Genomic DNA, 13,258 nt, shown 5'->3' with positions numbered 1-13,258 from the left:
TCACTGTCCCCCACCACTACTACAGTCCTTGCCATCACTGTCCCCCCCACTACTACAGTCCTGCCATCACTGTCCCCCACCACTACTACAGTCCTGCCATCACTGTCCCCCCCACTACTACAGTCCTGCCATCACTGTCCCCACCACTACTACAGTCCTGCCATCACTGTCCCCCCCACTACTACAGTCCTGCCATCACTGTCCCCCCCCACTACTACAGTCCTGCCATCACTGTCCCCCCCACTACTACAGTCCTGCCATCACTGTCCCCACCACCACTACTACAGTCCTGCCATCACTGTCCCCAACACTACTAACAGTCCCTGCCGATCACTGTCCCCCCACCACTACTACACGTCCTGCCATCACTGTCCCCCCCACCACTACTACAGTCCTGCCATCACTGTCCCTCCCACCACTACTACAGTTCCTGCCATCACTGTCCCACACCACTACTACAGTCCTGCCATCACTGTCCCCCCCCCACTACTACAGTCCTGCCATCACTGTCCCCCCCCCACTACTACAGTCCTGCCATCACTGTCCCCCCCCACTACTACAGTCCTGCCATCACTGTCCCCCCCCCCACTACTACAGTCCTGCCATCACTGTCCCCCACCACTACTACAGTCCTGCCATCACTGTCCCCCCCACCACTACTACAGTCCTGCCATCACTGTCCCCCCACACTACTACTACAGTCCTGCCATCACTGTCCCCCCCCACTACTACAGTCATGCCATCACTGTCCCCCACCACTACTACAGTCCTGCCATCACTGTCCCCCACCACTACTACAGTCCTGCCATCACTGTCCCCCACCACTACTACAGTCCTGCCATCACTGTCCCCCACCACTACTACAGTCCTGCCATCACTGTCCCCCCCCCACTACTACAGTCCTGCCATCACTGTCCCCCCCCCCACTACTACAGTCCTGCCATCACTGTCCCCCCACCACTACTACAGTCCTGCCATCACTGTTCCCCCACCACTACTACAGTCCTGCCATCACTGTTCCCCCCACTACTACAGTCCTGCCATCACTGTCTCCCCCCACTACTACAGTCCTGCCATCACTGTCCCCCCCACCACTACTACAGTCCTGCCATCACTGTCCCCCCCACCACTACTACAGTCCTGCCATCACTGTTCCCCCCACTACTACAGTCCTGCCATCACTGTCCCCCCCCACTACTACAGTCCTGCCATCACTGCCCCCCCCACTACTACAGTCCTGCCATCACTGTCCCCCCCCCACTACTACAGTCCTGCCATCACTGCCCCCCCCCACTACTACAGTCCTGCCATCACTGTCCCCCCCCCCACTACTACAGTCCTGCCATCACTGTCCCCCCCACCACTACTACAGTCCTGCCATCACTGTCTCCCACTACTACTACTACTACAGTCCTGCCATCACTGTCCCCCCACCACTACTACAGTCCTGCCATCACTGTCTCCACCACTACTACAGTCCTGCCATCACTGTCCCCCACCACTACTACAGTCCTGCCATCACTGTCCCCCCCACTACTACAGTCCTGCCATCACTGTCCCCCCACCACTACTACAGTCCTGCCATCACTGTCCCCCCCACTACTACAGTCCTGCCATCACTGTCCCCCCCCACCACTACTCCAGTCCTGCCATCACTGTCCCCCACCACTACTACAGTCCTGCCATCACTGTCCCCCCCACTACTACAGTCATGCCATCACTGTCCCCCCCACTACTACAGTCCTGCCATCACTGTCCCCCCCACTACTACAGTCATGCCATCACTGTCCCCCCCACTACTACAGTCCTGCCATCACTGTCCCCCCCACTACTACAGTCATGCCATCACTGTCCCCCCACCACTACTACAGTCCTGCCATCACTGTCCCCCACCACTACTACAGTCCTGCCATCACTGTCCCCCACCACTACTACAGTCCTGCCATCACTGTCCCCCACCACTACTACAGTCCTGCCATCACTGTCCCCCCCCACTACTACAGTCCTGCCATCACTGCCCCCCCCACCACTACTACAGTCCTGCCATCACTGTTCCCCCACCACTACTACAGTCCTGCCATCACTGTCCCCCCCCACTACTACAGTCCTGCCATCACTGTCCCCCCCACTACTACAGTCCTGCCATCACTGTCCCCCCACCACTACTACAGTCCTGCCATCACTGTCCCCCCACCACTACTACAGTCCTGCCATCACTGTCCCCCCACCACTACTACAGTCCTGCCATCACTGTCCCCCCACCACTACTACAGTCCTGCCATCACTGTCCCCCACCACTACTACAGTCCTGCCATCACTGTCCCCCACCACTACTACAGTCCTGCCATCACTGTCCCCCACCACTACTACAGTCCTGCCATCACTGTCCCCCCCACTACTACAGTCCTGCCATCACTGTCCCCCCCCCACCACTACTACAGTCCTGCCATCACTGTCCCCCACCACTACTACAGTCCTGCCATCACTGTCCCCCACCACTACTACAGTCCTGCCATCACTGTCCCCCCCACTACTACAGTCCTGCCATCACTGTCCCCCCCACTACTACAGTCATGCCATCACTGTCCCCCCCACTACTACAGTCCTGCCATCACTGTCCACCACCACTACTACAGTCCTGCCATCACTGTCCCCCACCACTTCTACAGTCCTGCCATCACTGTCCCCCCCCCCCCCACCACTACTACAGTCCTGCCCCCTCCCTTCCCTCCACCCTCTCCCAGTGGGCATAATATCTAAGTGTAATGTGGATATAACTTTAACATTATTCATGGATATTCTTCCCACTGGAATTTGTCCATATCAAGTGTTTATTTTCTTACTCTCCCTCTCCTGGCATTACTTTATTATTCTGGTGGTAGACAGCATGTGTTCCCCCAGGCAGGTGTGTGGTACACTGTCAGCCACTGTGGTTGGTCAGTACAAGTGTTGTACTGTGCTGTGCTTGCTCACTGTGCCTGCTCAATGTGCCTGCTGTTTCACTGGTTCCTGCAGTTGCCTGTTTGTAGCTGCAAGATCAAGCTTCAGCTTTTTGACCCCACCTTACCAGCTTTAATTCAGCTATTGCTGTGACTCCCGACTTGAATAAATTTATCCTATCATACCTAAGTTTAAAATTGTGGATGGCTCTGGCATCTTGTTTAATTCTACTGTATTTTGTACTAGCATTATGCTTGAAAAGAAGTTTAATATCTAAAGTTAACATGTCTTTGTATATATATTCCACCCATATATCGTCTCGTTTTAAGTGGTCTATTGTTAACATTTAACTTTTATTATTATTATTAATGTGATGAAATGCCACCATTTGTTTCCTTTAAATTTTGAGCTCTTGGAGTGAGGGAGTGACAAGTGAGCCCAGCCCTCAGTGACCCAGACAGGTACCTGGTGGTGGTGGTGGTAGTGGTACAACCAGGAGTGTTACCTGTGGCACCTGGAGGTACACTGTGTCACAAGGCTTCATTCATGGTCCAGACTGTTGTTCACTGCCTCACAGTCTGGGTGTATGTAGTCTATAAGCCATTGACTGTACCCAGAGGCCTGGTTATTACTAGTGGCCCTAATACGTCCGTGCCTTTAGTTGCCACCTCCAATAGTCTGGTTGACCACTCCATCAACTAGGAGGCCCGGTTAGAGACCGGGCCGCAGGAACGTTAATCCCCGAAATAAAGGCAAGGTAACCCGCAAGGTAAGGAAAGCCACTGTGGGTTCTGCCAGTGCTGTTTCATTATATTAATTGCTCTATTTTATATTATATATTGTTTTCACAAGTTGTCATTTTACTTATGGAGTGGATATTGTAGTAATGTGTTGTTGTGATGACAGGCTTGCCGCGTGTGCAACACTCTGGGCCAGAACTGTCGCGTGACCAGCAAGGAAGAAGGAGAAGGTATCCCGGGTGCTGACTTTGTCTTCTACATCTCCGCACTAGAGACTGAGCGCTGCAAGAGAGGCTACACAGTAGCCTATGCCGCCCACTGTCAACAAGAGGCAGCTCTTGACAGGTCAGTAGTGATGTCTCACTTGCCACCTTGGGCCGTTATTAAGGCTTGGGGGGGGGAAACTATAGATATTTTATATTACTTTATATCCCGCCCGTCCTCCTGTTTTGGTAGTACTTATAATAACGATGAGGACCATAATATATATATACTGACCTACAACGAAATTAGAAAAGTAGAAATCGGCACCATTGAGTTGGACAAACCGGAAAACTATTTTCTAAATAAATAAATAAATAAATAAATAAATAAATAAATGTTTATTTAGGTAAGGTACATACGTACAAGAGATTTTACAAAAATTGATGGATTTATAGATAGAGCTAGTATATACAATGCCTAAAGCCACTATTACGCAAAGCGTTTCGGGCAGGAAAAACATTAATGACTAAAACTTAATACTAATTGAGTATAAAGAATAAAATGTGTTGAGAACAAATAAAAATAAAGATATAAAAGGGGGAACATGGCTGAAAAAGCAGTACAAATACAATTAGGTCGACAAACAGCGTCGTTTAAAACAGACATGGGTTGACAATAGAGGGGTAAGGTAGGTTACAGGAAATTTATTAGGTAGTGCTTCGTTTTTATCTTAAACTGGTTGAGAGAGGTACAGTCTTTAACATGGTTGGGAAGGTCATTCCACATTCTGGGTCCCTTGATTTGTAGAGCATTTCTAGTTTAAGTCGTACTCTAGGAATATCAAAACTGTATTTATTTCTGGTGTGGTTATTTCTCTTTGTTACAAAGACAGACTAATTTAACTTAACCTTCCTAGGCCTAATATAGTGCATATGTGTATTATACAAGGCCTAGGAATATTTAAGTTTGTTTTTAGCTTCATTTTTTCTTAGACTCAAAAGGATCATGAGTAAAGAACAGGGCCTCTTCACAAAGTTAGAGAACCTATGGGAACTTTTCAGAAATAGAGGCTACCCAGACAGAGCACTAAAAAAGCAGCAGAGAAACTCAGAAACCTAGAGGGGGGTGCACTTCTACAAGCAACCAACAAGAAAGACAATCTAGACAGATGGATCCTACCAGCACTCTTCTTCCTAGGGCTCGCAGGCCCCCTACAACTGAACCTACAAGACATGTGGGATTAGATGATTGAAACCTATGGAGACCACCCCATTTGGTCCCTCTTTCCAAAGAAACCTCCAATAGTGGCCCTGGAGAAGGGGAAAGTAACTAAGGGACCACCTAGTCTGAGCACATTTCTCGCAGACAATGGTCTCTTCCAACGGTGCTACGACCCGTAGAGCTGAGCAACTTGCGAATACCAGCTGAGCAACTTGCAAATACCCGCTGAGCAACTTGCGAATACCCGCTGAGCAACTTGCGAATATCCGCTGAGCAACTTGCGAATACCCGCTGAGCAACTTATGAAATGCCACTTTGTCCGCAGTTAGGGAGGGCCCCAGTCAAAAATACACCCAGGGCACAGGTTCGAACCCTCATCACGGCTCCTGTGGGTTTGTCCAATATCAATATTATTATTATTATTATGACTGATAAGTATTACATTATATGCAAAATTTTGGAAAAGGGATAATGAAACACTTTGAAAGAGTAAAATATTTTATTACACATGAGGGCACAGCCACAGATGACTGCTAACTCCTGTTAGTATGCTGAGAACTTTCCCATCCCATAGCTCATGGTAAACCTTACCCACAAGTTTCCCTGGAATACGACCCGCCAGTTGTTTAATGACCAGATATCCAATCACTAATGAATGAACAGAGGTGTACAATTGAGGATTGGCATATATCGGTGTTTTCAGATGATGCAAATCTATCGAGGAGAATAAGAACTGGGGAGGGACTGTTTAGTGCTATTGGAAAGGAAGACCATGACAAACTTCTGTAGTGGTAAATAAATGGCTACTGGAATTTAAACAATTGTTAGGTAATGTCTAAACAATTACAGTAATGTCTAAACCAGTCTAAATAAGGAGACCTTAAAGTCCATATACACTACCTATGTGAGACCATTACTGGAGCTGTAGTACTGGTATGGAATCCTTCTTGTGAACAACAAAATGAAAATTTAAGTATGAAGATTTGCAACTGAACTAGTACCAAAATTGCAAGAACTTGGCACTATGAGGACATTTAGGTAACACAACTTCACACCCTTAGAGAAACAGAGGGGATATGATCACTATATTCAAAATACTGAGGGGAATAGAAAATGTGACCAAGGACAGCCTATATAAATAATTAGTAAAAGAAGTGAAGACTGCTGGAAGCTGAATACAGAACAAAATTGTGAATATACATACTGTAAATGGAAGTTCTTACACGCATACAGGTGATAAAAAATGGAATGCATTTTAAGATGAAATTATTGAATCCACATCTATCCACAACTAGGCGAAATATGATACAGCTTGAAAACCAAGAACTGTAATAATCATTGTGCCAGGTCTACACTTCTTGGGGTGGAATACAAAAAAACTAGATCTCGCTTCCTGTAATTATTGGTAGGAAAAACACTTGCATACCACACGTGCACTTACAAACCACACTCACACTTACATACACACGCGCACTTACATACCACAGTCATACTTACATACACACGCACACTTACATACCACACTCATACTTACATACACACGAGCACTTACATACAACACTCATACTTACATACACACGCGCACTTACATACCACACTCAAACTTACATACAACACTCATACTTACATACACACGCGCACTTACATACCACACTCATACTTACATACACAGGAGCACTTACATACTACACTCATACTTACATACACACAAGCACTTACATACAACACTCATACTTACATACAACACTCATACTTACATACACACGAGCACTTACATACCACATGCACACTTGCATGCCACATGCACACTTACACACCACATTCATACTTGCATACCACACTCATACTTGCATACCACACTCACACTTGCATACCACACTCACACTTGTATACCACACTCACACTTGCATACCACACTCACACTTGCATACCACACTCACACTTGCATACCACATGCTCATTTGCATACCACATGCACACTTACCTGCTTGATGGGGATCTGAGAGTTGTTCTACTTCCCAAACTTGGCCCGAGGCCAGGCTTGATTTGAGAGTTTGGTCCACTAGGCTGTTGCTTGGAGCGGCCCGCAGGCCCACATACCCACCACAGCCGGTTGGTCTGGCACTCCTTGGAGGAAACTATCTAGTTTCCTCTTGAAGATGTCCACGGTTGTTCCGGCAATATTGCTTATGCTCGCTGGTAAGACGTTGAACAACCATGGACCTCTTATGTTTATACAGTGTTCTCTAATTGTGCCTATGGCGACCCCTTGTTCTTCACTGGTTCTGTTCTGCATTTTCTTCCATATCGTTCACTCCAGTATGTTGTTATTTTACTGTGCAGGTTTGTGACCTGACCCTCCAGTATTTTCCACGTGTATATTATTTGATATCTCCCGTCGTCTTTCTAGCGAGTTCATTTGGAGAGCTTTGAGATGATCCCAATAATTTAGATGCTTTATCTTGTTTATGTATCCCGTATATGTACTCTGTACTCCCTCTATTTCAGCAATCTCTCCCCTGCTCTAAATGGGGAAGTGAGTACTGAGTAGTACTCAAGATGGGACAGCACAAGTGACTTGAAGAGAACAACCATTGTGATGGGATCCCTGGACTTGAAAGTTCTCGTAATCCATCCTATCATTTTTCTGGCTGCCGCAATATTTGCTTGGTTATGCTCCCTAAACATTAGGTTGTCAGACATTATTCCCAAATCCTTAACATGTTGCCTTCCTACTATGGGCAAATTTGATTGCGTTTTGTACCCTGTATTATGTTTAAGGTTCTCATTTTTACTGTATTTGTGTACCTGGAATTTATCACTGTTAAACATGTTATTTTCTGCAGCCCAGTCGAAAACTTTATTAATATCTGCTTGTAGTTTTTCAATGTCTTCAGCAGAGGTAATTTTCATACTGATTTTTGTGTCATCTGCAAAGGATGATACGAAGCTGTGCCTTATATTTGAGTCTATATCTGATATGAGAATAAGGAAATGCAGTGGTGCAAGGACTGTACCTTAAGGTACTGAATTTTTAACTGCACTTGGACTTGATTTTATATGGTTGACTGTTACTCTTTGTGTTCTGTTCAACAGAAAACTGAGTATCCAGCATCCTACTTTACCAGTTATTCCCAGTGACCTCATTTTGTGTGCTATCACTCCATAGTCACATTTATCGAATGCCTTTGCAAAATCCCTGTATACCACCACATCTGCATTCTGTTTTTCTTTTTTCTTCTAGTGCCTCAGTGATTTTGTCATAATGGTCAAGTAGCTGTGAGAGGCATGATCTTCCTGCTCTAAATCCATGTTGGCCTGAATTGTGGAGGTCATTGGTTTCCATGACACTAGTGACCTGACACCTGATCACTTTCTCAAATACTTTTATTATGTGGGACGTTAGTGCAATTGGTCTATACTAGTAATAATTTGTTTTGCTCCCTCTCTCGTGTAGAGGGGCTATGTCTGCTACTTTAAGCGCATCTGGTATCTCCCCTGTGTCCAAGCTCTTCTTCCACACTATACTGAGTGCCTGTGCTACTGGCACTTTGCATTTCTTTATAAATATTGAATTCCATGACTGGACCCGGGGCTGAGTGCATGGTCATATTGTCAATTTCTTTTTCAAAATCTGTCACGCTCGTGATGATATCTGTTATATTTACAGGGGTTTGGATATCACACATAAAGAAGTTGTCAGGATCTTCCATTTTCATGCTGTTTATCGGAGTGCTAAACATGTCCTCATACTGCTTTTTTAGGATTTCACTAATTTCTTTGTCATCCTCAGTATATGAACGTTCACTAATACGAATAGATCCAATACTGGCAGTGGTTTGTGCTTTTGATTTAGCATATGTAAAGAAATATTTTGGGTTTTTCTTTATTTTTTGAAGTGCTTTCTGTTCTAGTTGCCTTTCTTCAATCTGATATGAATGCTTCAGTCTCTGTAAAATTTCTTCAATCTCCCTGTTTAAATTATTACTAATTTGTATGGAAAGTCGTATCTGCTTAAGCATTTCCGTTAATTTTCTTGTTCTTTTGTAGTGTCGTCTGCGTTCTCTTTCTACGTTGGATCTCTTTCTGGCTTTCCTCAAAGGAACATGTTTCAGACAGACTTCATAGGCTTCAGAAGTCAGTTTTTCTAGTCCTTGTGTAGGATTTTTATTAAAACATCTTCCCATTGAATGTTTGTAAGTTCCCTGTTTATTTTCTCCCAGTCTATCCTTTTATTATGAAAATTGAATTCATTGAATAACCCTTCTCGCTTGCTGTTTCTCATGGACCTACTACCGTTATTAATGTTTGCTCTTCAATGAGCTTGTGGTCCGAGTACGTAGTGTCTGAGACAGTAATGTCTCTGATTAGCTCATCATTGTTCGTGAATATGAGGTCCAGCATGTTCTCGTTCCTAGTCGGTTCTGTAATCTGCTGACTGAGCAGATTACTACATACCACATGCACATATATATACCACACATGCATTTGCATCCCACGCGCACACTTGCATCCCACACTTATTGCATTACATCGACTTGTACCCAATACACCACCTATATTCTAAGATATGCTGACATGATGTGCCTTTATCTACTTCCCTCATGTAGGCTAAACACACGCACGCATGCGCGCACACACACACACACACACACACTTACCTAAGTGTAATTACCTAAGTGTAGTTACAGGATGAGAGCTACGCTCGTGGTGTCCCGTCTTCCCAGCACTCTTTGTCATATAACAGTTTGAAACTACTGATGGTCTTGGCCTCCACCACCTTCTCACTTAACTTGTTCCAACCGTCTACCACTCTATTTGCGAAGGTGAATTTTCTTATATTTTTTCGGCATCTGTGTTTAGCTAGTTTAAATCTATGACCTCTTGTTCTTAAAGTTCCAGGTCTCAGGAAATCTTCCCTATCGATTTTATCAATTCCTGTTACTATTTTGTATGTAGTGATAATATCACCTCTTTTTCTTCTGTCTTCCAGTTTTGGCATATTTAATGCCTCTAACCTCTCTTCGTAGCTCTTGCCCTTCAGTTCTGGGAGCCACTTAGTAGCATGTCTTTGCACCTTTTCCAGTTTGTTGATGTGCTTCTTAAGATATGGGCACCACACAACAGCTGCATATTTTAGCTTTGGCCTAACAAAAGTCATGAACAATTTCTTTAGTATATCGCCATCCATGTATTTAAATGCAATTCTGAAGTTAGAAAGCATAGCATAGGCTCCTTGCACAATATTCTTTATGTGGTCCTCAGGTGATAGTTTTCTATCTAGAACCACTCCTAGATCTCTTTCTTTATCAGAATTCTTTAAAGATTTCTCACATAATATATAGGTTGTGTGGGGTCTATGTTCTCCTATTCCACATTCCATAACATGACATTTATTAACATTAAATTCCATTTGCCAAGTGGTGCTCCATATACTTATTTTGTCCAGGTCTTCTTGAAGGGCATGACAGTCATCTAAATTTCTTATCCTTCCTATTATCTTAGCATCATCAGCAAACATGTTCATATAATTCTGTATACCAACTGGTAGATCATTTATGTACACAATAAACATCACTGGTGCAAGAACTGAACCCTGTGGTACTCCACTTGTGACATTTCTCCATTCCGATACATTGCCTCTGATTACTGCCCTCATTTTTCTATCAGTCAGAAAATTTTTCATCCATGATAGAAGCTTACCTGTCACCCCTCCAATATTTTCCAGTTTCCAGAACAACCTCTTATGTGGAACTCTGTCAAAAGCCTTTTTTAGGTCCAGATAGATGCAGTCAACCCAACCATCTCTTTCCTGTAATATCTCTGTGGCTCGATCATAGAAACTGAGTAAATTCGATACACAGGATCTTCCAGATCGAAAACCATACTGTCTGTCTGATATTATATCATTTCTCTCTAGGTGTTCTACCCATTTAGTTTTGATTAGTTTTTCCAATACTTTCACTATTACACTTGTCAATGATACAGGTCTATAATTGAGGGGGTCTTCCCTGCTGCCACTTTTGTAGATTGGAACTATGTTAGCCTGTTTCCACCCGTCTGCTACGATTCCTGTATACAGGGATGCCTGAAAGATCAGGTGAAGTGGAATGCTGAGCTCAGATGCACATTCTCTCAGAACCCATGGTGAAACGCCATCTGGGCCAGCTGCTTTGTTCTTACCGAGCTCCTTGAGCATTTTTTCCACTTCGTCTCTAGACACCTCTATGTGTTCTATGTTGTTCTCTGGAATTCTTATTGTATCTGGTTCCCCAAAGATTTCATTTTGTACAAACACACTTTGGAACTTTTCGTTTAGTGTTTTACACATTTCCTTTTCATCTTCCGTGAATCTATTTCCCATTTTCAACCTCTGAATATTATCCTTTACCTGCAATTTGTTGTTTATTAATTTATAGAATAGACCTGGTTCTGTTTTACATTTGTCCGCAATCCCTTTTTCAAAATTTCTTTCTGCCTCTCTCCTCACTGCCGTGTAGTTGTTTCTCGCATCTTTGTATCGCTGGTATGTTTGGGGGTTCGGCCTCTTCCTGTATTGATTCCATTTTTGTGTCTTTCGGTCTCTAGCCCTCTCGCAATTTCTATTGAACCAATCCTGTTTCCTAGTTCTGCATCTCTGTTTTGGTATAAATTTTGTTGTGCCTTTATCATATATTTCACAAAACTTGCCATACATCTCATTCACTTCCTTGCCTAGCATCAAGTCTGTCCAATTATACTCACTAAAAAAATTTCTAAGGTCACCATAATGTCCTCTCCTGAAGTCTGGTTTTTCAACTGCTTCAACCTCCTTATTTTCTTCCAGCTTATAACGCATTGCATACTTTATTCCCAAAAAGACATGGTCACTTTTACCCAAGGGAGGAAGGTACTGAATGTCAAATATCTCTTCCTCCTTCCTGGTAAATATCAAATCTAGCATGGAGGGAACGTCCCCTTCCCTCATCCTCGTAGCTTGTTTAACATGTTGATACAAGAATGTTTCCAGGATGAGGTCTACAAATTTACAGGTCCAAAAATCTTCTGTTTTAGCTTCATATGCTTCCCAGTCTATGGATTTCAAGTTGAAGTCACCGACTATCAACAGTCGTGATCTATCGTTATCCGCTCTCGCTATAATCTCTCTCATTATTGTTATAAGACCTTCACGTTTACTATCTAGCTCCTCCTTTGACCATGTGCTGCTTGGCGGTGGACTATATGCATTTATCATCATTAGTTTATCATCCTCATAGCAGATCTCTAGTGCTATTATGTCAACTTCTTGTGGATTGGCAGTCATTATTTCCTTCACCTTTAGGTGTTCTTTTACCAGCACAGCAACGCCACCGCCTTTCCTAATTTTTCTGTCCCGTCTCCAAATTGAGTAGCCCCTTGGGAATATGACCTCATTTAAAATTACATCTTTAAGTTTTGTCTCCGTGAGTGCAACAATGTCTGGTGTCTGCAGCTGTATTACATCACTTAACTCCAGTATCTTCGATCTCACTCCATCTATGTTGGTGTATGCAATCTTCAGTTTTGTGTGTGTGTGTGTGTTTGTGTGTGTGTATGTCTATATATATATATATATATATATATATATATATATATATATATATATATATATATATATATATATATATATATATATATATATATATAATATATATATAATATATATATACTGTGTATATATATATATATATATATATATATATATATATATATATATATATATATATATATATATATATATATATATATACAGAGCACCACTTGGTTTCCGAACTTTAGTTATCCGAAACTTCCAGTTTCCCGATTGGGGTTGGGGAGTCATGCTACCCGAACAAAGTTCGGGTAGGAAGGGGTCCGCCAAGCGTCATGCCGGCTTGTTGTGGTGGGTGGGAGATGGTCCAGTTTGCCCACTGTGACTTCACAAATTCACGGCCTATTATTCCTATTATTTTGAATTGCCATAAGGCTGGAATGTTCATTTTGTGCTTTTGTTTTACATATCTGCACAATCAAGAAACATCTGTGCACCATGTCGACTCCAAATGCACGCATTGCGTCAGTGATGGCTGACCGGTGGGTCGAGGGATGAGGGAGCTTAGGTGGGGAGGCAGTATGAGAGAGTGGGGAGAATCAGT

The 13,258-nt window shown here is 43.6% G+C and overlaps 1 protein-coding gene across 1 annotated transcript in view; it reads left to right on the top strand.

Annotated features, from left to right (window-relative positions):
- The window catches only part of Invadolysin (leishmanolysin-like peptidase, invadolysin), a gene marked incomplete in the record, with an annotated part of 420,119 nt that overhangs the window by 294,051 nt on the left and 112,810 nt on the right, over positions 1-13,258 (top strand). The window contains 1 exon segment of the mRNA XM_069323797.1: positions 3,847-4,025. Within this exon segment, the coding sequence (XP_069179898.1) occupies positions 3,847-4,025 (179 nt within the window).

The sequence above is a fragment of the Procambarus clarkii genome, chromosome 13, assembly GCF_040958095.1.
Source record: "Procambarus clarkii isolate CNS0578487 chromosome 13, FALCON_Pclarkii_2.0, whole genome shotgun sequence".
In the NCBI taxonomy this organism is placed as follows: Eukaryota; Metazoa; Arthropoda; class Malacostraca; order Decapoda; family Cambaridae; genus Procambarus; species Procambarus clarkii.
This window is presented reverse-complemented; position numbering and strand designations above follow the sequence as displayed.